The sequence below is a fragment of the Pollicipes pollicipes genome, unplaced genomic scaffold (genome assembly GCF_011947565.3).
Source record: "Pollicipes pollicipes isolate AB1234 unplaced genomic scaffold, Ppol_2.1 Scaffold_5807;HRSCAF=6879_pilon_pilon_pilon, whole genome shotgun sequence".
Classification (NCBI taxonomy): Eukaryota; Metazoa; Arthropoda; class Thecostraca; order Pollicipedomorpha; family Pollicipedidae; genus Pollicipes; species Pollicipes pollicipes.
In genome coordinates this window covers 53,575-80,280 of record NW_023596757.1, presented here as the reverse complement: position 1 = coordinate 80,280, position 26,706 = coordinate 53,575, and the positions used below count along the sequence as shown (strand labels likewise).

Sequence of the window (26,706 nt, the reverse complement as noted above, 5' to 3'; positions counted from 1 at the left end):
TCCTTTGTAAAGCCAAACATGTATTTGCTACCGGGCTCGATGCGCGAAGTTGGACGCATTCAAATAGCGGGCTTCGTTAGACACGGTTTTACGGGAGTTACGAGAGCACGGGATCGGCACACGCAGTTTCCAAAATGTGTCATTTACTGGACAACCAAGCGAGACATTGAAGCAATGTTTTGCATGGTGTGATTTCATACCACAAATAAAATATTGCCGATATCATTTTTGTAGCCGATTTGTTTGTATCAAAAAATTTATCAGTGTGGTTTCGCTAGAGAGCCTATTGTTTTATTATGTAAAACTCCATCACAATTATGACATCGCTGCACGATTAATTGAGTGACCCTTATAAACCAACCTAACTATTGTACGTCAAAAATTTTAACAGGCTTGACTTACAGTGCAAACGTGAATCCATGCGCTATGACAATCGTCACGTGTCGTGTGTGTGCTTTCTTATGAACATTTTACATTCAAAGGGAATGCTCCACTTGTGTATCATCGATTTTTGCCATGGATGTCAATTTCTGAAGCCATTGACTGAAACTTATTCGCCGCACCTGCAGTGCCCTAGAATCTGGGGCTCATCCCGATTCAACGTATCACTTCTAGGTTTGTGCCACGCCTCTGCCACTGCGCCATGTTCCAGTATATTTCGGACCCCTTGTTGCTCCGAAAATGGTCTTGCGTGTCGCCGCGACCGAGAGATGATCTGTCCGAGTGAGGTTCCGTGTTGCAGGTGCATGGCAGTGACCATTATCGGGTAACGATGCTGGTCGGCTTCGGGACAGACACGGCTGCCGTAATCAGCCGGTCGCGCTCGGTCGGCCGCGCCGGCTGTGGGGAGGCCGTCAGTGCACCACGCACATCACGCCATCACGTATCGTCGGCGTTCACACGCACTTGATTGCGCAGCAGGCGATCCGGACTATGTAGGCGCCGAATGCGGACTTAAAGTACTGACAGGGGCGATATTCCGGTCGATTAATTTCCCGCCAGCAAGCATGCCTTTACAGATATCGGCCACCTGAAGACGAACGGCTGCTTGGTGCAGGCGGCAAACGCATCGATTGCAGCTGCACACCGTTACGAACGGCTGGAGAGAGACAGAGGCCTGGGCCACACAGCGAGCCGCTTGCAGCCGCGCCATGGCCAGTTGGTCGCGGCGCGTGCCGGCCGCGGTGGTTATTCCCGCGCTGCGTGTCGTGCTCGCGCCGGTTAGGAGCCGACCGCGCCGGCGGCCGCGCGCTGCCGAAGCACGACAGGCCGGAGCGGCCAGCGGCGCGCAGTTGCGGGGTGGACCGGGTCAGGGGCCGCCGTCGCCGCCGCCACCGCCACACCAACAGCAGTCATGCCGCGCTTCTTCCGGCCCAGCGCCGGAGAAGGTAGGCGGCGGACTCTCCGCTTGGTGGATCGTCCTCACCGGAAAGCTCTTGTCTCTGCGTGTATGAATGGAGATCGATTTCGTTGACGAGAGTGTGCTTCTATCATCCGTCAAGAGTCCGATCCTTTGAGAATTATTTTCTTTGATGTGAGGGGGCTGAGATCAAACTATATTTGTCATTTGGTCATGGTAGGTGCTGCACTCCCCGTCATCCAGCAGCTGACAATGCAGAACTGTATATGTGACAATGAAATAATAAATAATAGTGAAATATAATAATATAATGATAAAATAAGACATCTTAATCAAATACAATAGGTGAGTTATGAAAAAATAAGTAGTTATGAAATAATAAATAGTCATAAACATAAGATAATATAATGAAAAATAATAAATAGTGATAACATACTACAAAATAATGAGATATACCTGAACCATAGCTGTGGTGCAATGTGTATGCATGCGCGAAATGTTCAGATTATCTGCCGTATGTATCTCCATCATTGCAAAGTCGATTCCTTTTGTTGCATTTCATAACTACTGCGGAGTGTGTTCCTAATGATGTGCGAAATCCAAGTCCTGTACTTTCTGTTCACTCTACGACAGCGCTTGGCACATGCAGGTATTTTCAGGTGGCGATTCTTGTAGATTGCTGCTTCGTAATTTTGCATTAGCCTGGCGCCCAGTCGTGCAGCTTTGTTTGGTTGTGCGGCCACATTGTCTACACTCGTCAGGAGATGATGCGTCAGCGCGACTCGCTAACCGAATTTCTTTAAAAAAAGAACGCGACGTACGTTGCCGCGTCCCTTTTATGCAGCACTAGCGACTTGAGTGAGGATATCAACGCACGAGGCCATGGCGTAACCGGGATTGGAACCCAGGCACCGCGTGGGAGGCCGACGCGCTAGCCCCTCAGCGTTTACTGGGCCTTCCCTATTTTTGTTTTCGCCCACGGCAAAAAAAAAATAGCACACACGAATAATATTGTACCTTCGGAAACTGAGAGGTATGTCTGTCGGCATGACTACGGTATGATTACTGCGTGACATCGGGTATCATCGCCGCGCCGAATATGTGTGGAGAGACACCAGCACGAGCTGTTGTGAAAAGACACTCCCAAAGTTGGATCTTGACCTGGGTCGAATAAGAAATTGTTCTGCCACTCCGATTTAGATGGGACGACGTCCATTTCTGACGTTGCACGTTTATTCGTCTAACTCTTGAAAGAATTAGCTTTGAAGTCATTGGAAACATTCAGCTTTAATTCAAAATAGATGCAGGATTTTGTCCTACCTTTTATCTTCCATCTATCGTGTCACGATGGAAAGGTGTTGACAGCGTGAATTCCCGGTGCAGATATAACACGGAGCTGATTCCGAATGAAACATACGAATTCTGCTGAAATTGGTGGCTTTAAATTATTGGGTACAAGTGTTACATTTTTCACTAATATGACAAAAGAAAGGGTTTAGGATTATCTATTCCTTATTCAGTTCGAGGTAAAGAAGTTAAGCATTTTCACGTCAAAGTACACAAGCAGCTGACCAAAGTAATGCCTTTTTTGCAGGCTGATAACAGATAGATGAATTCATGATTATCAACGACCACTTTCTAACAAGTGCAGCACGACCTGTTAGATTTCAGCTTGTCAAACGAGTGGATGAAAAATGAACGGGCAAAACCAGGAAACATCAGAATGTTCTGTAAAAATTGATCTTGCTACCTTTCTTCTGAAAGGAACCGCGCGTTCATCCTGTACGTCAAATGCGAAGAGCACACCTTCGTCGGGTGAATGGGGCAAACGATAACTGTGCGGACCGTGTACGGCTTACGCCGCGCTTAATGAAATCCAAAGCTTCCACATTGAGTGCAGTGACAAACGGGGCAGTAGCAAAACCGAATAAGAGGAATAAAACCATCCGGTAATTTTCGCTTCATCTTCACTTAACGTTAACGTGATGTCACTAGTGTCGAGACTTCAGAGTGCGGCGGGCTTCTAGGCGTCGGGCGTAAACGTTAGCAGGAGATGCATAAGACCAGCGAGCCGCTTACGTAGAATTGTATGAAAGAAAATGATGTTTTGGTTTGCAAGCCTACGCGGCAAACCATTTAAATGCAATCAGCTGAAGTGAAGACGTATGCACTGTACTTATTTGCCATACGGTAGAAGGAACATCGGTCTGTCTTTGTGCCGATACCGAACAAATTGTTTGTGGCAGATGCCTATAACCAGCGGGCGAATTGCGTAAAACTTAGAACGGAGTATGATGTACGTAGCAACCTTAACGGGAGTGTGCCACCCTTTTGTACATTTCGCTTATTGTTAGATCAGACGCGCAGATTTGGTCAGGAATGCCAGTTTTCTCAAAATCCTTCTGGATAGCCTAAAATTTCTTTTTGAAGTAGCCATTCCTGCGGGAAATGTCTCATCGGGCTCCTTGCTCACTACCATGAACGTAATAGATTTCATTTGTTTTGCTTGTTTAAACGCGTGTATTCTGTAATGTTTGTAATGCACTAATTTGTCACAAAGTCTGTGTAATAAATGCTGCGAAAGCTTGAAGCAGTCTGTTAAGAAAAGAATATATGCGAATGGGAAGTTTTTATCCCCGAGCATTTGACGAACGTTATGCTATAGCTATAATATCTTCCCTATAGCGTTTACTACGGTGGCTCTTTTCGAAGCGCCTTTGGCTTTGTGAAACGAAGCATCACGTTCTATATATTCTATAGTGACGGACTGTTTCGAACTTCAACCAATGCTCTTCTTGCTAGCTGGTCCTTGCCGCCCGTTGTGGTCATCACAAATGTTCGTTTGTACTGTGGTCACACACAGTAGCCCTGGTCATATGGTAACAGCTGACAGCGGCCACCCATCAGAATCTGCCGTCGTCATGACGACGGCTGAATCTGACTCGAAAATAAATAAAATGTACATAACTGCTACAGCTTGGTGGCGCTGCAGTGGTACTACCCAGTTTTGTTGTTAGCCGTGGCTGGTCCTGAGCTTTCAGCAGAGTAAGTTTTTGGTGCACGTCGCAAATATGGGACAACGGCATTCAGCGCAAGCCATAACAATGCACTTCGATCTTACACAGCTTTGCACTCGTGGTCTTGCCGTCTCTGGTGATGCAAACGAGTGATGAGCGTGGCGAGTCTGTTGTCCGCTACAGCTAATTTTTGCTTGGATGTACCAGATGCGTCTTGCTCGGTCCGTACCTATTTACATTCCGCTGTGCTTGGCCTGTTCCTGCCTACGGGGCTGGTCGTGCTAGGTCCATGCCTACCTACATTCCGACGTGCTCGGTCGGCATCTGTGTGCGGGGCCGACAGTGCTCGGTCCCTATGTGCCTGCTTATATTATGTATATATGTATATATATATATATACATGTGTATATATATATATACACATATATACATACATGTGTATATATATATGTATATATATGTATATATATATATATATATATATATATATATATATATATATATACGTATGAGTGTGTGTGTGTGTGTGTATGTGTGTGAAAGTGGTACGCGAGTAGAATTATGGATAGCCAGACCGGAGGTGCAGAGCAGGATATGCATCTGTGGTAACTTTCTTATCAGGCAGAAGAGTATAAATGGCACAAATGATGGATATTTGTATGTTTAATGTAAGTAGCAGTGGACTCCAATAAGTGTATTTACTCAACTCGTGATTATAGTTTGTTTGGACAACAAGCAAGAGTAAAGGGGTAAAATGGGTAAAACAATTGGGCAGCAGGTCCAAACAATGGGCAGCGCGCGTGTTTGTGTGAACATGGTTCATGGCTTGCCGTCTCTTAACGCCGGCCGATGCCTGCTCGGCCTTTCGCGGGAGCATTTGTGCTTCGTAACACAAGACGGACTTTTCCTGTTTAATACAGCTTCCCGTGACACCGCGCTACTTAACCTCAAAATTTCCCATCAGCGTTCAGCGAGGATGTCAGCCGGCCCCGTGTAGGGGCAGGCGGAAGCTCTCCTAATTTGGGGAGATAGCCGTTTTGGTTGTTTTTTCCGAGTCGAGTACCATGGGGTAAATGCTAAATTTTAAGAAACTTGGGGACTTAAACTCAACCCTAATACCAGCGTCCCTGCCTAGGCGTATTCACTTCCCACGCCAGTTGAATCCTAAGGCTTTGCTGAATGTAAGCTCGCAAAGCATATGATCTTGCTTGCCATTTAATTTCACCTGAGCAGTTTGCGGATACACGCACACACCAGTGATAGTTTACTTAAGGTAAGAGGACAGACCGAATTCCTGGCCGCATATCTCCAATAGCCCGCACGCTCACGTTTTCGCTTTAAACGCTGATTCCGTTTTATAGCGCGGCGTGTGCACTTAAAGTTGACGCATCATATTCCCTATTGACTTCCGCGCATTCAGTCCACTGGATATGTGCACCTTCCCTTAACAGCTTGTTTATTTTTGGTACGAAGGCATCCCGATATCCCAGCCATTCATCTCCGCAGCAGTTCTCGCGTAAGAGTTTTCAATTTTCACGCCGATTTGATAGTAATAGTTGGCCGCATAAGTTTGCAAAACACATCATAATGTTCGGCGTTAGAGTTTATTCGATTGGCTCGCTGGTCATATGCGCTTGCCGCTAACATCTCGTTCATGATCGATGTGAAGAAAGTCCGATGCTCCGGCCGTCCCATCTTGTCTAATTACCGTGTCTCTGTTTACACTTTTCATGCCTTTGCATTTTGCCTAATGGCTAGGGGTGTAGGCCTGCAAAGCGTATCATGGTATGCGCCATTAAATTCTACGTGATCAGGTTGCTAGTCATATCCATCTCCCAACAGGCCCACAGTTTGCTCATTATCTGTACGAGGATTTCCGATGTTTTGGCTGCCCTGCGGCCTGACGCCCCACGGCTAGCGACCGCGTTGCATTGACGTCTCGGCACCCGTGACGTCACCATTCTGTACGAAGCTTGTGAAAGCTCGGCTTCATGGTAAGGCAAGCGGCAAGGCTCATGCGAGCCATCTCATTGGGACGGTAGGGCAATCGCTGTTCCCGTTTAAGTTCTTTCTGCAAGCAGCATCATAGCGTCAGTGTGAAATTTCACCAGAGCTGAACGACATCCCCCTGCCACTACTGACCTCTCTAATCAGTTGGTCTAATGGCGTGCTGTCCTATTTGCCGACAGAAGTGGTGACGGAGATGGACATGGCGAACATGACCAACACGACCTACATGCCGCGCAGCGAGGAAGACCAGAACATGAGCTGGGATGACGCCACCTGGGTCATGACGGCCTCATTCATCGTCTTCACCATGCAGTCCGGTCAGCATCAAGCAGCAGTTACCACGCACTCCGACCCGTGTGACGCTCGCAGGGACAGTCCAGATGAGCCTCAAGGGGTCAACCTGCCCTGGAGGTCGCCAGCCCTTGCAACCATAAACTTTACAACGCCTCGCTTTGTGTAAGACAGACACGCTGGTCAAAAACAAAGAATTTTGAGCTGAAACACTCGCTTCTTGGGTGTGAAAAGGGATCCCGTGTAAATGCCGGTGCCACCGGAGCCATGGGAGTGCAAATAGCAGGAGGGGGGGGGGGGGGGGCTTGGAGGCGCTGGTCCTGGTCCTCAGAACCAAACATTAGCATTATTGTGATACATGGACAAAATTTACCTGGAAAGTGGGAGTGTCCTCGCCTCCATCTCTTGGGAAGTTTCGGTAACACTGCTCTGTGCCGCTTAGAAATGGCAACCAGAATCTCATAGCGGCCCTTGGAGCATGACAGTATAATCCAATCTTTGGCTGCGTGGTTGCAAATGGTGTCATTGGCTTGTAGCAGGGATCGCATTACTTCACAGTAATATATTGCTCTTGACAATGAGGTCAAAACTTGAAAGAGACCATGAAGCACTGATAGCAGACAGGGGAGAATCCAAGTTTCTGATTCCAAGGCGGCATGTAAGCTAGCATGACAAGCTAAGACACTTACAACAAGCACTAACAAGTTAAGACACTAACATGAAACCAAAGTCGAAGCCGAACCTGGTGGCTTTGAAGTTTACATCTGGGAAGCCAAGTCCGAAACCATTTGCTACGTATTTCAAGACGAATGCGAGTGGCCCTGAACTTTGTACACGCAGAGCGGTTGCCGAAGTCAGGGGTTTGGAACCTAGAAAACACAAAACCAGGGATGAGCCCGTCAGTCACGAACCCGAACCCCGACGGCGAAGGCAAGCCAGGGCTTAATCTTCGTGCAATGTTCTTTTGCGGCATCGAAATTATTTATGCATCTGCCAAAACTGTAGAATAAGAAAACATCGCGTTGGGTTTCCGAGAGAATGTGAGGAGGTCATGGCGCCACGGATGGAAGATATCTCGGACAATCGTCCTCTCCGTGCGCGTTAGCATGTACGGAACTTTGGGGAAATTAGGTCTTTGGCTGACATCAGGTGTTAATTGGTCATGAGAGAATGACTTGCTTCTTGTTACGCCATGGAAAAACTGTGCCCTACCCGTTCGAGCACTTGATGGATTGAATTTTCAGGGTCCGGTCCAGTCCAGTCTGGTTAGTCCAGATCCAATCCCCCTGTCAATCTGCTTTTCTCAAGATTTCTCATTCCAATCCGTTCCAGTTCGCCTTACCAGACAAATGTATGAGATAGATCCGTGCTAATCCGCTTCCACCCTAAGCATTGTTAAAATTAGATGACGATTCCTGTTTCCCCATTACCTTATGTTCAAGAAATTTGTGGATTTTCATTGGGAAAAATGCACGCTAAGTTGTCGTAAGCCAGTGGGTGCTGAGATACTTAACCCACCTTGCCGCCTGTTGGGAATGCACTTTTGCTTGGAGATCAGAACAACCAAGGCTCACCGTATTATTTATCATGTCACACATATTTGGTAACAGCTTAAAACTACCACCACATCCAAGGACCCAAAGTCACTCCTGGTTTCAATACGCCAAAGGCACGAGAGCATTATCTAACATTTCCAGACTCGAGGTTAGGTACAGAATACCTACAAATGCTACTTCACAGTTTCAGCAGCGCCAAGTTTACAAGCGCAGGACGACGCTCATCTAGTGTGCCTTGTGAACCACAAGAACGCATATCTCATTGCATATACATTATTTCATGTGTGCATCATTGCAACCATTATTTCCTGTTAGATTAGCAGCTGCGTTAACGTCATAATTCACTTGTGCGACTGTCCACTGCCCGCGGTAACTGCTCTTTTATTCAGAGGAATGAAACAGTTGCGTCATTTTTGAACTATGTCGCAAAAATGTAAGAGTCTACCAAATCACCCTTTTCTGCTCATACTGGTAAAATGCCAAAGCTATTTGTACTTGTAATCATACATTACGCAGTTAGATGAAGTGCCATTTACGCAGTCAAAAATAAATTTGGTCCGTGTATTTGGACAAAAGTACTCAGCTTTGCATGCATTATTTTGTTTTCAACGCGCTAATAGAGCGGCTATGAACGTTTTAGGAAAAGGAGCAGCTATTCACAGATAAGACAGTAGTAATAGCCTTATTCCTCGGAGAAAAACCAGAAGAATGAAGATACAGATGGATTGATGTTTCGGCAACGTGCCTTTATCGAAACAATAGCAGAAGTGATGCGAATTGGATGTAAGTGGAATGGGTCACTTAAGATTAAATTGAATGTACAGAAGTGGTGCAATGACTTCTGCTATTGTTTCGATAAAGGCATGCTGCCGAAATATAAACTCATATATATATATATATATATATATATATATATATATATATATGGGTATACATATATATCCATTGTTCTGGTCTTTTTCCGAGGAATAAGGCTATTACTTCTCTCTTATCTAGGTAAATAATGTTCTTCGCAAACGCACTACACAGCTTATGTAATTTTGAACCGAATGGGCAGCGTTTCAATCAAAGTATGTAACGTATCTTGTCCGCCGTGAGTGCTTTAGATACGAATATAGAATCCTCCCATATTTATAAACAAATCGTGCTAAGAGAGTTTGGCACATACTTGTCGCCCATCATCCAACATCTATCATGACCGCTGGTGCTTTAGTATCTCATATACACGCCAGCTACTTTCCATGAGCTCGGATGGTCCCACAAGCTCTTCCAAACATTACGAAATCTTTATTTGTAGTATTATTGGATGGTACTCACCTGCGGAATAAAGGAATGGGTGGTATGTTTATTTATGTTAATTTCCTGACTTCGTGTAAAGTGTGTTGGACCTCCTAAACCATTGCAGAAGAACCACAGGTATGAAAATGCATTGCAACCGTCCAATTGGGCACATTTATGCGATTGGGAGTAGAATAGACGTGACACAAATAAAAAAGTATCTACCAAATACCAAAGTTTTTTGCTGGATGTAAAGAGTACCTAACTCACTTTTGGTGAGAAAGTTACATGTGGTCCATGGTTGTACAGGACATGCATGCTCCAAAATGCTTCTTTGATATATATATGTATATATATATATATATATATATATATATATATATATATATAAGAACTGGGGAGTGGTGTGGGTAGATAAATAATTATGAGAATGCAACAATCTTTGTTCTAGCAGGGGCCTGAAAATGGATCAGTTGAGGCAGCATGCTTAATTTTAAGCTGATGTTAAGCTCATTAATTTTGCTGACTGACTAGGTGAACAGAAATTATAATGTTACCAGGAAGCTCGCTTTTCTGACCTTTTCAGACCGAACCTTGTATTTCAAAACTCCATAGTGGGCTTTCAACCAACAAAACATTATCCTGTCCTGCTTTTGAACTCAAAGATGCGGTGTCATCCACAAGGGTTAAATATGATTGATGACAAGATCAGGAGGAATATTATCTATGTTATGATATGATAGGGTGTTAGATAATTGGATAATTTAATTACCTTTTAAGGAACGGGGGCGCTTGTCTTCCATAGCAGCATATCTAAGTGTAACTCATGCATATCAAGTTGTCAAAATAATCCTTTCATCAAATGACTTGCTTGTGGACTGTGAGTCGTGTTCTATATTGCCGGCGCGTGCATTGCCTGTTATTGAAAACGATACATTTTATTGGTTTAAATAATTTTTTCTTGGTTAGTATCTTTATTGAACATTTGGGGAACTGTTTGGTGAAAATTTCCGTTTGATTCGCTCTCAGTCCGTTTAAACCATATGAGTTGATAAGTTTGAAAGCCAGGTTCGCTCCTTAGATTGATCCTCAATCCGTCGATGCATCCAATCCGCGAAGTGCTCTAAAAAAAACATCGAAAACTCGTGTGGTTTGTTAAGGATAGGGCGAGGAAAGCTGTTTTCGCCACTTACAGCGTTGAATCCAATGAAAAAACACAATGAGGAAGTTGAAGTCAGCAGTTTAAGTTCGCGCGCAGCCGGAGACGGAGCCACAATTATGAAATGTTTGAGACCGAAACCGACGCCAAAGCCGGCCGTCCGACAAGACACGGACCCGAGGCCGAAGCTGAAGCCAATCGTTGTAATAAAGTTAAGACGAGACCAAAGCCAATGCCAGCGATAGAAAATGGTTCAAAGCCGAAAGCAAACCAAGAGCTAACTGAAACAAACTGCGATTCCGCAAAGCTGAAGACGAAGCAGAAGCTGACTTCATCTTTATGCCTAGCCCAGAGAAACTTTAAGTAATATTTAATGCTAATAAGCATAGATGCCATATAATAAGGAAGGACAATCGCCTCTGAAAAATATCACATTGTTGCGTACTAAGAGTTCAATTAACGTCACTGGGCTGGGCAGTAATCGTGCATATTCAGATAAAACGTTGTTCAGTTCCAGTTTAGTTGCAAAATCTTCGAGAGGTAGTCACTGCCTTGTATTTTTGTCCGTCAAACAAAAGCGTGAATTTTTTGCGAATAATTTTTCTGAAATAATTATGTAACAATGTGCAACACAGTCCATCTACGGTCATATCCTACAGGCCAAAACAAACGCGCTTAATGATGCAAAGAAAGCGAAGGTAAATCTTGAATCAAAAACCTACGTGCCAGATTCTGCCAACATAACTGCTTCATCAGCCCCATAGCTCCATCAGTCTGCAGAATATCCAAATTGTCTACAACTACGGCTATTGACGACTGCCGATGACGATGGACGCTGCGGCCCGTTATCCTGCGGCCCTTATCCGGACTGATCCACAGACCGTTCCACGGCTGATCGTGCTGACGATACTGCGGGACCTCTCATTTCCGCTCGTAGTGGAGCTGACGACCTTGCGAAAAACCATGACCTCTTAAAAGATTCCGAGAAAAATGGGGCTCCGAGTCCCCAAAGAGGCTTCCTTGAGCAAAAAGAGCCGGGGGGGGGGGGGGGCGGAAAACGTATGATCCGGTGCTACGAGGAAGTTACCATTATCTAAAAAGGACTCACGGAACACGACGGAGATGTTGATTACGGACCAGTGTTTGGAAAGGAGTCTCCGAACTAGCCTGACATGGAGAAAAGGAAATATGAGAACGGTGAGCCTGCAGATTTTAAAATATGCATTATGTGCAGCGGAATAATGCATATTGTCCTACCAGCTGGCCAGTAACAGCCCAGACCAGCCAGTAGTCGTATCTAGCCGTATAATAGTCCTGGTGTACCAACAGAACGTAAGGTATGCCATAAAAATGTACATAAATACATACATACGTGCGTGACGAATTATGGTTCATCGGCCAGCTTTGCTCCCATCCAATAGATTTTGTCACAGTTTTCACGGGCGTGAAACGAGCCCAGGACCAAGATATTGAACTTACATTCAACTTGGGAAGTAATTGTAGAGGCATACGCCTGAAACACCTGTCCCAAGCCTTCCATTTCGTTGCATAAAACGACATGTACCAAACCGGATCGAGAACCAGATACTTCCGAATGTTACCCGAATATGTAACGTCGTTGTAAATGGAGCTTGGACAGTTCCCGTCTCGATGAAATCGTTTGTGGTTTTTGAAGCATGTAATGCGAGGTGCCGAATATTAAACCACCGCAATCATTTTTCAGCCCAATGTATTGATTTAGAAGCCTTAAGGCATTTGGGCGTTAAGTTTGTCTGTATCAAACACCATATTTGCCGATATGTTGTTTTAAGAAATGGTATTTCCATCAAATCACTAGGAGTTTCACGGCTGAGATGGTGGGAAAGCACAGGGAAATAAAAATACGATTTAATCATCGAAATGTTTAACGCATCCAAAGCATGACAGAAGGTTTTTTCAGAATTAATTGCGTCCCATGCTCTTAGCCGCAAGAAAATCTGAGCTGTCAGACGTCCAAAAAATTTGAGTCGCCATATTGATCTCATTTCCGCCCAATAATGTATTCACATATTGGGTGATGCTCTCACCATCCCACACTTATGCGTGCTCCAATTTTCAGTGTAATATTTGAGATGGTTATCGTGCATCCGCTTACTCTGAAGATGAAAGGAAATTACCGGACCTATCAGGAGACTGCGCCGCATGTCATGCTCGCCCCGGTCGTTTTCCCTGTAGTTCCTGACAGTGCGTTCAATATCCGGCCCGAGAGGAGGCAATCTCGATACGCGTGACAGCAGGCGTGTCGTGTGGAGCCACTCATGACTCATGTTTGTGCCACTTGCCAGAAATATCCCATTTGGCGCGTAAGCAAATATCAGATAATTGTATTCTCGGCGGGCTTCGACCGATAAATCGTTCTGATGGTTTCCTTATTTTCTGTTTGACCTATGTTCTCCTGTTTGGGAGTTAAATGTCAGATTTATAACACATCAAATTATTTGAAGCTCACACGATCGCATTATTAAAAGAAATGCCGCATACATCGTTGTATACTTATCTACATATGCATTGTATGTGAGTTAAATGCGTTGCATTCATATGTATGCCTAACTAGACACCTATACCTGCCTTTTTTGGCATATCCGGTCAAATTAATTTCGAACGCTTGGCCAACGCATGGTAATAAACGTAACAAAAGTTTTGAGACCATTGCTGACGGTATTTAGGGGCATCTAAAGTTAGCGATTTTTCGCCCGTGCAAACACCATCGTGATTTCATGCTTGGGTACGTCTTTTTGAATGTGCGAGAAGAGCACATGCAATTCGGTAGGTAGCAATCCATTCTGATGATATTTTGTAGCGGTTCGTGTCATGAAGGAATCCAGTCAGAGCCAAAATATGGTATAGTCATGTGATCACTGAGCTCTGGATTTCTTACTGGGCATGATGTTAGAACATGGGATGAAACTTGTGAGGATAGCAAATGAAAATGAAAATGACTTGACAATCGCTGGGGGTTTTATGTGTACACTTTGTGGCTACTGGCACTCTGCACTGAGGAGTTGAATATTGCAACACAATCATTACCAGCGAAAGAGATGACAAGTACAATGGGTGCTGGCAGGTCACCAACGGGATTTAAAGACAGCGCTTTTTTGTTTGCATTGCGCACTCTTTCCTTCGAAATGTGATGCATCCAAGGAGCTTGAAGGGCTGGAAGGGCTTCCACTGCTTCGCGATGGAAGGGCTGGTGTTATTGGTAACAGGAAACGTTTTGCCATGTAGCTTCACTACTAGTTCAACTACTACTTATTATCAGTGTTTTGATGGGTGCTCCGTTCAGCTAAATAGCGTCATACGTCCCTGTACAGATCTGGTAGTTGATAGCTGGTAACAAATGTTTTAAGGCATGTCGAGGGGTCGAGTGACGTAATACAATTATCTCTCAGCTATGCTTCTGGCGGCAGTGCCTGACTCATTCTGGTCTTTTCGGACATAGAAGCGCCTTGTTGGACAATATTCCAGCTCTTCGTCTTCAGGGGTCGTCCAATACTCACATACTGTGACGAAATGAACATAGGTTTTCGCGCAAAATCTTTAAGCATATATATATATATATATATATATATATATATATGACGCATCAGGACTCTGCAATCATTAGCTTGATAGCACGGAGATGAGCATGCTCGTGCTTTAACCGGATTCAGCATTAAGATAATGAACTTTTCAGTTACAGCTGATTAAAGCAGTCCTCTAATTTTAACCTCGTAGGTGTTTACCTTGGCTGATGAGGTGACATAATATCTTCGCTGCCATGAATCCGCAATCGGCCCCTGCAAAACCATATCTGTTGGGAGCAGAAATGTACATAACTATAATAACGACACAATCTTTGATAACTTTGCTCTCTCAGCAAAAACTCATTAATCGTCCCAGTCTTTATACCTTGCCCCAGTTGCTACGTTTGTTGGCTATGTCACTAAGTTCTCGTTCTGTCGTCCCGCGTGCTCTGGATGGAGTTACGAGCGCCTATAGATCCGAAACTCGGGTGTCGCAGGCTTTGGTCTCCTAGAGTCGGGGTGTGTATCCCTGAAGAACGAGGTCAACATCATGGTGAAGAACGCGGTGGACGTCATCCTCGGGGGCCTATCCTACTGGGTGTTCGGCTACGGCCTCAGCTTCGGCACCGCCTACTCCAACATACTGTTCGCGGCAGGAGACTTTGCCGTCTCCGCACCAGAGCAGGTATTGCATCTCTTCGTCCTGCAGCTAGTCACTGGTAGATCAAGGAGAAGGAGCGCACGGACCCCCAGGCTATGGGTCATCAGGACCCAGGATTTAGCTCACTGCCACTGGGATCCGGAACACAGCACCAGGAATTGGAACACATATCATTGAAGCAAGTCCACCATGGGCATTGACATGCAGCCACTGTAACCTGGGACATAGCTCATCATGGAATCAGGGACACAATACACTGTGACACAGAATCCAGCGACTTGGACACAGCATACAGCCACTGGGACACGACAGTGAAAAAGCTCGCCGAACTGTAGCTAAAACTCGCTGGGACACAACGCATAGGTCACCGGAACACGGGACGTAGACCGCCGGGCCTGAGTGCAGCGCACTAGAAAGCATCACACAGCTCACGGGAACGACAAGGCTCATTGAAAAGAGATGGAACACACCGGGATCTGAATGCCGAACATTAAACGCGATGTACAATCCATGTGGTAGCCGCTGGGGACCTGGAATCTGTTCCAACCCTCAGCGTGTGGGATGGTTTAATGCCACGCCAATGGAAATGCGTTACCTTGCTGTGGTTTGTGCTGCATGAGATATCGCGTCTCCTACATAATGATATGTTACATAGCCAGAAGGCGAGCGGGTGAAATAGCACCGAGATGAACCACCGCATCCCGCGCACGTTTTGACGTTTGGTGACTGTTGGTTGTCCACAGGACATGGGACCGTTGTTCGCCACGTATATATTCCAGCTGTCCTTCGCGACTACAGCGACAACCATCGTGTCGGGGGCCATCGCCGAGAGGTGGGTACCACGGCACCTCACGAATCGAGTGCGTCCGCGAACTGCGGGCTTACCCATGCGCTGGATTGGAACGGATTGTGAATGAACGTCAAAAACGCGGATTAGGACTGGATAGGATGTCGGAATTTCTCAGCCCACATGGTTTGCAAGGACAAAAACCACTGCAAAGGGATTTTACAGTTTTTCAGCCCAAACGGATCGTAAGGATTAAGGATCACTAAAACTAAAAAGACCGCTTGCTGATTGTTCAGATACCGAGTTGAGTGGTTACCTGAGTAAGGAAAGCACTTCATCTCCCATCAACATAGTTTGAATGATAGACAACTGGGATTTATGTCAAAGAGTGGTATCTAACAGCCCCGTGATTACATTTCTTGACTAAAACTGCCAAGCCAAATGCTGACATGTTTTCGGCCTCCGGCCCTTACCGCATCTCCGCTTGCTAAGGGCCAGGAGCTAAAGGGTTTTTTGTTGTTTTCGGACATGTTGATTTCTTAGCGGAAAATGATTGGCAAGTCATGTCATGCATTTACCACGAATCGTTCCATATGTACGGCTTAATGTTTCATTGGAGTCGACGGATTACGAGTTACAAGATAAAAGCAAAGATGAGGCGATGATGAAAACATGTCAAAGGCTTGAGAAAGACCTACAAATTCAAACAAAGCCCTCCTTTCACATTGGTCAAGCTGAGATATGAGCGCAGTACGTCTCCGGGATGTCACAACGGCGGCGACGGCGTGTGGTTCCAGGACGAGGCCGCCCGATATGAAAGCGTCCTACGCGACATGGGCAGCCGGAAAGGGGAGAGCTCTAAAGCGCCGGTCACCGCCGACCGAGAGGTGTGCTCGCTCACAGCGGTCCGAGGCGTTAACAGCGAGTGGACTGCCATCGGGGCAGGAAGGGGGGGGGGGGGCATTTAGGGCCCTGAAGACGCCGATGTGGTCGCGGGGCTTAGCAAGTTGGGCTTTTTGGCTAATTTGGATATGTGCTCACCCCAGGATAGGGTATGGCCGATGTTCACTCTCATCCTCTTGACGGACAGCGAGGGAGTTAATATTAAGATAAAATGATGAGTTGTTTGATGGCCTGGGGCGTGTCGACTAGGGTAGGCCCAGTGAACCACTTCTCACCACCTGCCGCCGTCCGTCAAGGTAGCTTTTAAACGATCGAGGACCGTTGCCGTGCCATTGCAGCTTGGTCAGCAGGACGCCATGATCAACGCCGTCGAAAGCTCGACTTAGGTCTATGGAGGTGACGGCGGCCATGTCCGGAGTCGATCTGGCGTGTCATCCACTCCACGGCCAGATGTCCGGAGTCGATCTGGCGTGTCATCCGCTCCACGGCCAGATGTCCAGAGTCGATCTGGCGTGCCATCCGCTCCACGGCCACATGTGCAGAATCGATCTGACGCGTCATTCACTCCATGGCGCTGACCACGGGGTTCTCCGCTCAATGGCATGGCCTATACGCATCTTAACTTTTTTGCATCTGAAAGACAATTCTCTAATTAATACTGGCAACAATGTTATGGTCACTGACATTTAAAAAGTAAGGCAAGAACAAGTCACATGAGTCAACAATATATTCCACTAATGCATTTTGAGATGAAGAGAAAACACTGGCGGACTGAGACCATTCGGTAAGAAACGTATAAGGTAGAGGGTGCCCCAGCTGAAAGATAACCCACGGTATACGCAACAATGACAACTTGATTTGGCGCACAGTTAAACTGTGGTGGCATATGAGTGACAAAATTACGTAAGTCGTGGAGTACATTTGCGAAGAGCATTACACACATAGTCACCACAAAGTACACCAATCCTTGGAAATAACTATTTCAGCAGACCATTGTTTCAAAAACTTGTAAGCGCCTGTACATGCGCACATAGTTTTTTGTTTTGCTTTTGCAGTTTTTTTAGTTATTTTTTCAGCGAGGTGAAAGCGATCGGGGGCTTAGTATTGTTAAGCATTGCATCATTGTCCTGTTTCCGAGGCCAAACCCACCACTGGGGGAAGGATAGTGTGTGTGTGGGGGGGGGGGGGGGGGGCACTCAACACTGAGGGTCATAGGCTCATAGCCCAGCAAAGAAACGCAAAGTTCTGCCCCGCGGAACAGCTGCCGAGAAACGGGGCAGCGCGGGAGAGATATTAAAAAGCGGACGTGACGAGCGCGCGCTGGCTTGTTGGCCGTGGGTGGAGCTTCCCATCGAGAGTAGCCGCGTATAGTGTGTTCGGTCTGCTATTTCCATAAAATTGTAAGAGTCATGTCAAGTACGTGAACGTTCTGTGTGATGTGTTGTGCCTTCTAGCTACACGTGTGCATGCTTTTGACAATGCCGGGTTTCTGAGGTTTTGGGGGGGGGGGGGGGGGGGGGGTAGTTCGCTACCTTTTGAAAGTTACTGGGAATGCATTTCTCATGCCTCAAACCGTGCTGCCACCACCGTCTTCCTATTACAATTTTACTTTTAAAACGCCTCTAAGCGTGCGTGTTAGAAGTGGCATTAAAACTCAGAGCCTGAAACCAGGCGGCTCAAATGAGTGGGCGGCGTCAGTCACACACTGTCTAATGTCAAACAAATAACGTTTGTGACACGCAGGTTTTGTCAGCTATGGTCCGCGCCCTGTCGGCTATTAATTCACAAAGGAGCAGTCGTCTTATCAGTTCTTTCCCATCTCTTGGTCGTGCTTTGGGTACAACCGAGCTCCTGCTGCAACCGCCGCAAGAGTTTGTTGGTTCTGCGCAGGAAAATTGCTGTTTCTACATTATCAAAGGCTCGTTTTGCACGTTTCCCCGACTTTTTCGCTATGGTAGATCTTTGGTTCTGCCCGAAAGCATACACCCTGGCACTATTTTCAAAATTACGTTTATCGATGGTGCTTTCGGGTTTAGAAGCATCGCCGGAAATTTCGTTCTGCAACTATACTGCACTGCGCATTAATAGGCAGAAGCGCTAAAGCTACTCATCTGGACATAACGCTGTTCTATTTTGCGGCATCTGCTCGCCTCCAGAAAGAGAGAAAAACATATCTTTTTTGGCGGGACCCCTGGAATTTGTTTAGATGAGATGATGTTTTACACCTTCTGTGTTTAGGCCATATCTCCAACTCCGACCACTGGTCACCTGTGCTCGTGTGTGCTGCAGATTCAACTTCATGGCCTACTGCATGTTCTCCTTTATCAACACGATCGTGTACTGCGTGCCGGCTGGCTGGCTGTGGGGACAGCACGGCTTCCTGTATAAGATGGGTGCCATCGACATAGCCGGCTCTGCAGGAGTGCATCTCGTCGGCGGCGTCTCCGGTCAGTCTCAGCTTCGGTTGGAGGTTGAGGGGGAAGGGGACTAGACACTGTCACGTGCTCCATCGCGGTACCCCTCCCGCGAGTGCAGCGCTCGTATCCGCGGTCATCTCGGAACTGATAGCAATTTTACAGAGTTAAATTGTTATTATACATGATGTATCAAGCTACGCTTTCGGCTTCAAATCGACATTTAACGAATGAGAATTTCTCGAAAACGGAAGCATACAGCTGTTCAAAAGTAATCATCTGCATGCAAGGCTGTTGGGTTGATGCTTAAAGGGAGTGTTCCACATTTCTAGCATGTTTTTTATCTGAAATGGTCATTTTGAAGATAATTCGGTGAAGTTCAAGCCCTGCCCTTCTTAACACCTGAGCCCTGTCCTGCCCCTGCCATTCTTGAGATTTTATCCATAATAACCTTATTCAAATCACGTAATTCCATTGGCCATGCGGCGATCCAGGCAAAGAAAAATAGCTCGAGTTGTTCTTATCTGGCGTTCGTGAGCGCGATTTCCAGATAGAACGGCCGCCAATTGGCTCTCAATCAATGTTGTGCAAAGTGATTTACGTAATCAAGCACTGACGTGTTGGTGAGCATATTGACTAAATAGCGAAATTGGGTTGCCGAGAGCAGCCTTTTCTACTCAAACGTATACTTATGGATATAAGTGAGCTTATTTCATCATATGTGATGCTTGCTTCAATATTCTCCAACATGAAACATTCCCTTAAAGGCACAAAACGTTTAAGTTAATGAACCCGTCCCCCTCCTTCTGCCCCTACATCCCCACTCGGCGGCTTCAGTGTCCTCGGACGCGTGCTTATGTGTTCGGATGGAGGGTCGAGTTTCTTTCGACACAGCAGCACATTCCGAGGTCCAGGCATGGTGCTGGGTTGGCGACGGCCACCCAAAGTGTCACCAGATGGTGCCTCTCGGTTCTGGTCCGATTTCACTGATTAAATGTTTTCCGGCCGTAAGGCAAACAACGCTTGGTCCCAGAATGGCATCCGTTAAAATTGCTTTCCACGCCTTAATTAGATAGGAGCGTTTTGCATTTTCTCTACTGTGCATTTGCATTTCACGTAGACCCCAAAATGGCAAACACATTCGAATACAAATATAGTTTCAAATAAATAAGCAGATTAAAAGACAAACCAGTAGCTGAACGCAAAGGCCATGTGCTTGACTCCACATTGGGACCAAAGGCAGCACACATATGCAGACCGAAGGGGTATCCCTGTAAATTCCCCCCTTGCATAAAAACGCCTCATGTCTGATTCATTGCTACTGACATCGAAGGCCTCAACTTCGACCATGCTAAACGTATTTGAAAGTGTGTAGTGAGTGCGGTGAAGAGGTGTCCGGTGTTCAGCAGCTGTGACCGCCGCAGGTCTGGTGGCGTGCATCATGGTAGGGCCACGCCTGGGCCGCTACGACCAAGGCCACGAGCAGTTCCCCATGGGCAGCCCCACCAACGCCATGCTGGGCATGTTCATGCTCTGGTGGGGCTGGCTGGGCTTCAACTGCGGCAGGTGAGACGCTGCGGAGCGCTGCGAGACGGCTGAAGAGACGACGAGAGCGCCTCGGGAGCGGGGCAGACCCACCGGCCTCGGGAGCGGGGCAGACCCATCGGCTGCGGGAGCGGGGCAGACCCACTGGCCTCGGGAGCGGGGCAGACCCACCGGCCTCGGGAGCGGAGCAGACCCACCGGCCTCGGGAGCGGGGCAGACCCACCGGCCGCGCGAGCGGGGCAGACCCATCGGCTGCGGGAGCGGGGCAGACCCATCGGCTGCGGGAGCGGGGCAGACCCACCGGCCTCGGGAGCGGGGCAGACCCATCGACATCAGGGCGGAAACGTCCAGACACACCAGCGGGCTGTCGGGTCATGCCAATCCAGCCGAGGCATTTTTGTGAGATCGTTTATATTCTCCACACCTTCAGCAAACGACAACTGTGTGTGCATGTGCATCCGCTTCATCTCGAAGCGATGTGAGGTTGTAAATGCAGTGAGATGGCATGTGGTGTCTTTGGTGCACGTGGTGTGAGGTTACGTGACAGTCACCGGCGAACCCGGCAGCTCCTTCGGAGTGCGCGGACACAAGTGGAAGTACGCCGCCCGCTCCGCCGTCACCACCATCAATGCCTCACTGGGCGGCGGCCTCTTTGGCATGACGTACAGCTTGGCCACCACCAAGAAGCTGATGGTCGGGGACCTCATCAACAGCATTCTGGGAGGACTGGTGGCCGTCACAGGTAGCGTGAAATGCTCACATCCCATTCAACACCTTTTGAAATGCATCGAGATCATTTTTGTTTCCTATCACGAGCGTAAAACATAGCCTATTCGACGTTTTCATATGCATAATATCCTTCGTGAGCCAGATGATCAGACACGGTATCTTCCTGCATCGAAGGCAACGGCATGACTTAGTAATATATTTCCCTGTATCCAACGTATAGGTCGGTGTATAGCTGGAAGAATGTCTTCGTTTTGCTGTAACCAGTGTCCTTATACAACCTCGAAAGCAAATTTGGCTATTGGCTCGACCACGTCACAAAAACACTGCGCGACCGTGTCGCCCTGCCGACGTTGTGCGGTGGTGAACGGATGAAGCCCGCTCAGTCATCCCTCGGCCCCCGCCCGGTGGCCGCCCTGTGACCCCGCGCACCGCGGCGTCTGGCCCGCAACCCCGCGTACTGCGGGGTCGCGGTAACCTGCGACCTCCGCGCGTTGCGGCAACCATCCTGTGATCTCCGAACGCCGCGGCGTCTTGCCCGTGACCCCGCGCGCCGCGGCTGCTGCAGCCGGCTGCGCGCTCTACCGCTCCTGGGAGGCGGTGGTGGTCGGCATAATCGGCGGCATGCTGGCCGTGATCACCATGCCGCTCGTCGACCGGCTGCACATCGACGACCCGGTGGGCGCCGTCTCCGTGCACGGCGTCAGCGGTCTCTGGGGCGTGCTGGCCATCGGCCTGTTTGTCGACGCCGACAGCCTGGAGAAGATCACCAACGGGCGCGCGGGCCTCTTCAAAGGTGGGCAGCCAGCGGTGCTCGGGCCGCAGCGGCCGCGCGAGGTCCAGCTGTCCACTCCTGACGGCACCACGCGGCAGACCGCGGACCGGCCACGTCAGAGGCAATCTCTTCATTAAAACACCAAACATGTATCTAGTGCACCAGCTCTGCTACTTGACGCGGCCATCTGTACGGCTTAAGTATGCCGTGATGGTATCGGCACTTTTGCATTAGCTCCCTCATCCGCTTCGCAATACATAACGCATTTATCATCGAGCATTGGGCCGGCAATAGACTAAGAACTAACATACGTGCATTGAGAAAACGTGCATTGATTTCGGCAATGAAACTAACATCGATCCAGCATGGTATTACCCTTTTGCATACCCTCTGCGTGCGTCAATAGCAATCTAAATGATCCAGCTTACGTGGCAAGTGCTTTGTTTTTAGCTATGTCATATGAAACAATTGCTTTGTCAAATATACTCTTTCTATTGGAAATAATTTGTTAATGCATGTCTCGTACTAAAATGGTATTTGTTCGAACCATTTTCCGACAAATCAGTTAGCAGACGCCCTTGGCAACGCAGGGTGCCAACATTTTGCTGGAGTACGTCAGATGGAATGGCAAGAGGTAACCAAAGTTTCAGTTGTAGCCGCAACAATTTGGCGAGGTCTCGCTGAAAAAACGCGGAGACGAGTGAATCTCCTGTATGTTTTCCTCGTAGCATTGCCAGAACAGTGGCCGCGTTGCCACATTCTCGGGGCGCTGTGTCATCTGCTGAGACGGCGTTCCGTCCCCTGTGCCGTGCGCGCGACGCCGTCATCAGCCATGCTGGGCGTCCATAGGCGGCGGCTGGCACTTGCTCGGCGTGCAGGCCCTGACCTGCGCGTGCATCATCTCCTGGTCAGCCATCGTCACGTTCGTCTTGCTCTTCTGCATCAACAAGCTGAAGCCGATCCGAATGACGACGCACGAGGAGCTGCTGGGCGCCGACCTCGTTGAGCACGGCATCCGACACCCGGGCTTGGGTCTCTCGCGCACCGTGTCGGCGCTTCGGCGTCACTCGGAGGTTGACGAGCGGCTCAAGGAGCTCGACCTGCCGCCGGAGGTCGGCTCCAACCTCGGTAGGTGGCCCCGGTGCCGTCGAGGTGTCAGCCCAGCGGGCCGACCTTTCGCCGGCAGTTGTCTGGCTGTGTTACCAGTAAATGGTGGGTTCCTACGGTGTTATCCAGTGGTCGATGGTGATTGGAGCCACTGCGCTTTATGAGCCTCGTGTAGCGTTCAGAAATGAGAGCTATAATTCTCAGTTTCTCCGAATCCGCTTCACTTAATTTTTCAATGAATCGATATCAAAGTCGTTAAATAAGTGACCATGGCTTCATTTAGGCTTCTGCACATCGAGTGGACTGTGGCCTACGCTATAGCGTAATTGTCTTATTCTCTATCACGCCGCTTTACGACTGAGAGCCATCAAAAATCAACGCTGTCAATCAGCACCAGCATCGGCCTGACGGGTCTGTCTAACTTCCAGGGCACATGACGCTCCTACAAAAACTGCGGCAGAGGATAAGCCACCCGCGTGGCTCAGTGGCGGAGGCGTCCTTTGTGTCATCGGCACGGCGGAGCGCGTTCGGATCACGCACCGAGCCCATTGGTATGCCAGCTCTGCAGAAGCCAGCGGTGGTCACTGCCCTGAACAGATGCGGACAGTTGAGGAGCACTGGTCGCTATTCACTGCAAATGGCTGATACGTTATTGGCCGTGGGATCAACGGCAATCTTGTCTTTTTAACGTCTACCGACGACTGCCGATCAAAACCCTTTCACCAAATGTTCCAGGGCACTGAACTTTGAGAGACGCTTAAATTTCGTATTGATGTCGATGAGAGTAGCTCCCTTGCAGATGCATCAACAAGAAGTGCACTCGAATGCTTCGAAAATGGGTTTGCCATCCACCTTAAACGGAGCATCCAACCTGTTTTGTACTTGTCACTTACCACCTGAGACGCGTCGATTGGATTGATAGTACCAGTTTTCTCGCAATGTTTCTGAACATGTCAGAATTTTGGTTTGAAGTAGTCGCTCCGCGGAAGAAGTCTTATTGGACTTCTTGCTGACTAATTTGAAAGCAATACATTTAACTTACCTTGCTTTTTAACGCATGGGTTCTACACTGTTTGCAGCATGCTTCTTTGTAAAAATGTGTGCGTGGTAAATGCTGGGAAAGATTAAAACATTTTTACAAGAGATACAAATGTAGGGCTATTATTCCGCGACTTCAACGAAACTTTATAGCATGGCTTTGATTTCTCCGCTATATCGTTTGGTGCGATTGCTCTTTTCGAAATGCTTTTTAACTTTGGAAAACGGGATATTATATGGCCTATAGTGGCAAGCTAGTTCAGACTCCAACCAATGAGCTTCTCCGCAATTGGTCCTTGCCGCCCGCTGTGCCAATCGCAAGCGTCCATTTGTACTGGTTTCATTCAAACCAGTAGAGGCGCCACGTTTAAGCCCGCAAACCCGCAAGGTGCTGGTTAAAGTAACTCAAAAGTGACATATCTAAACCGTAACAGGTGACAACGGCCCTCAACAGATTTTGCCGTCGTCATAACTACGGCGGTCGCAATAGCTGCAGTTATTCCGGACTCCGGATGCACTCTGGGGAACCAAGAAAGGGAGAAGCGTGGCGCTGTTACCAAATGTTGGCAGCATAACTTGGACCCAAAAATAATTAGAAATATATCTCTCCATCATATTTTGATGGTACTTCGGTAGCACTACCCAGCGTCATTATCAGACAAACTGGTTCTGAGGTTTCACCACAGCATGTTTTTGAGATATTCCTCAAAGGTGGACACTCCCGTTAGCTTAAATGGCCTTCATTTGGAGCCGGATCGACCGGTCCGGGTGAGAGTGCAGAGCCTTGCAATAGCGACACCAGCTGGCGGAGCGCCTGGCAGCCTTCTGCCTGCTTTTATCGTCGAACGCCTATCTCTACGAAAAGTCTTGGAATAGATCTGAATATGCTGGTAACTCTCTTCCCAGACAACACATTTTGGTCAAGAGTTCCAGGTGCGGAAAAGTATCCGGAAGAAATGCTTTCATTATTCAAGTAGACTCCTCGGACCTGAAACGTAACACAGTCATTCCATTCGCAACATTTTCGTGCCAAATCCATTGTTTGATAGCTGGTTTTGTCCGATGTCGGTGTATCAATGTGCTTTTTGCTTTCGGCTTCGGAAATCTCATTGTTTACCCTAAGCTTTTGGAGAAAGCGGGTGAATGCAAAAGTGCAAACATTTTGAACACAATTGTTCAGTAACAACGCGCGCCGAGAATCCAATTTGCGTTGAGCTCCATATGGCTTCTCACCCACCGTGTGGCTATGGTTATATGAGATAGGTAGCCAAAGCGATCGAATGGCAGGGGTGTAGCGGTAACCAACAAGCTTAGTTAAGTGTATATTTTAGTTACCATAGCGCACCGTGTACCATGAGCTTATACACATGTCTAACATCCTTGCATTGCACTTTCAGTCCCAGTTACGGTTACTGAAGATTCCAACAAAACTTCGAAGCCCCCGAAGAAAAACACCAGTCATGTAGCATGGATCAACTTCGACGAACACCTGGATAACATGCATCCCTAAATCCCCTCCTCCCCCACCCCTCCTCCGACGTTGTCCGACTTGCAACACCGTCCCAGAATTTTATCCGTTACGGGGAACTTATCTCTTGGTGGCCTTAGCTCATATAACGACGGTTAACATCGGATTTTTACTCTGGCGGTGAGGAGGGTCCACGAAAATTAGTTGATCAAAGTCCCTTGAAACCTTGTTTGTGCTCATTCACCAAAGAGTTAGCGTTCAACCCCCACAAATAGCGACCCATGGCTGCCCAGCGTCGCAGCTCGCCACGCGGATGTAGTTTTTGAACTCCTTAATATATCTTGCCGCGTATAGTAAAAAGCACGCATGTATAACACGTTCATCGTTCAAGGGATCTCAGCGTGTTATGTCTGGTTTTAATAAACTTTTTGCGTCCGAAAAAACTGGTACGTTTCGATATAATTGCTCGAGGTAAATGTGTCCGCCAGTTGGCAACGTAAACAGTGTGTATTCACATATGTTAGCCTTATGTTTTTCAAGCAGCTTTTTGTGGCATACGTGACCGTTTGCGAGCAGTATCCACCACCAATTCGGTCATTTGCTTGCAATATTTGTTCTGTGTGCCTACGATTTTCCAATCTGATCTCGGCATTGCTATAAACCATGATTGCGCGATGTCGTTTTGCAGGTTTTCCATCTGTCCTAAGCACAAGCTCTTTTAAACTTGTAGCGCTGGAGAGTATCGTATTGTAAATTTCGCATTTCCATGTTTTTGCCTGCAATGTGTAACGCTGATGCGGGTTTCACAAAGCGAATCCCATGGTAAGACTATGCTAAGATAATGTATATCTATAAAATGGCCGGCGTCTTCTGAGCCTTCTGTCCGCCGACAATCACTCCTTTGGTAACGTGCTGAAATGCGTTCGTGTTGGGTAGCTGTCACGCTTTAATGGCTACAACTTTACATGTCGATAGGTGCTGTTTATTAGGTACTCGTTTTGTTGTTCATGGGTGTTCGTTTGTTACGACCGTGAGGGTAGGACGTTCCGAAAAGTAACGCGTCTGCTCG

The 26,706-nt window shown here is 47.6% G+C and overlaps 1 protein-coding gene across 1 annotated transcript; it reads left to right on the top strand.

Annotated features, from left to right (window-relative positions):
- The first annotated feature begins 1,354 nt into the window (after positions 1 to 1,354).
- On the top strand, positions 1,355 to 25,679 carry LOC119104091 (putative ammonium transporter 3). Its single transcript, XM_037227768.1, has 11 exons — positions 1,355 to 1,388; positions 6,567 to 6,704; positions 14,711 to 14,898; positions 15,618 to 15,706; positions 18,854 to 19,011; positions 20,403 to 20,544; positions 21,090 to 21,265; positions 21,818 to 22,045; positions 22,874 to 23,152; positions 23,560 to 23,682; positions 25,567 to 25,679. Exons 1-11 carry the CDS (start codon positions 1,355 to 1,357, stop codon positions 25,677 to 25,679), a joined length of 1,668 nt encoding a protein of 555 aa, XP_037083663.1.
- The last annotated feature ends 1,027 nt before the right edge of the window (positions 25,680 to 26,706 follow it).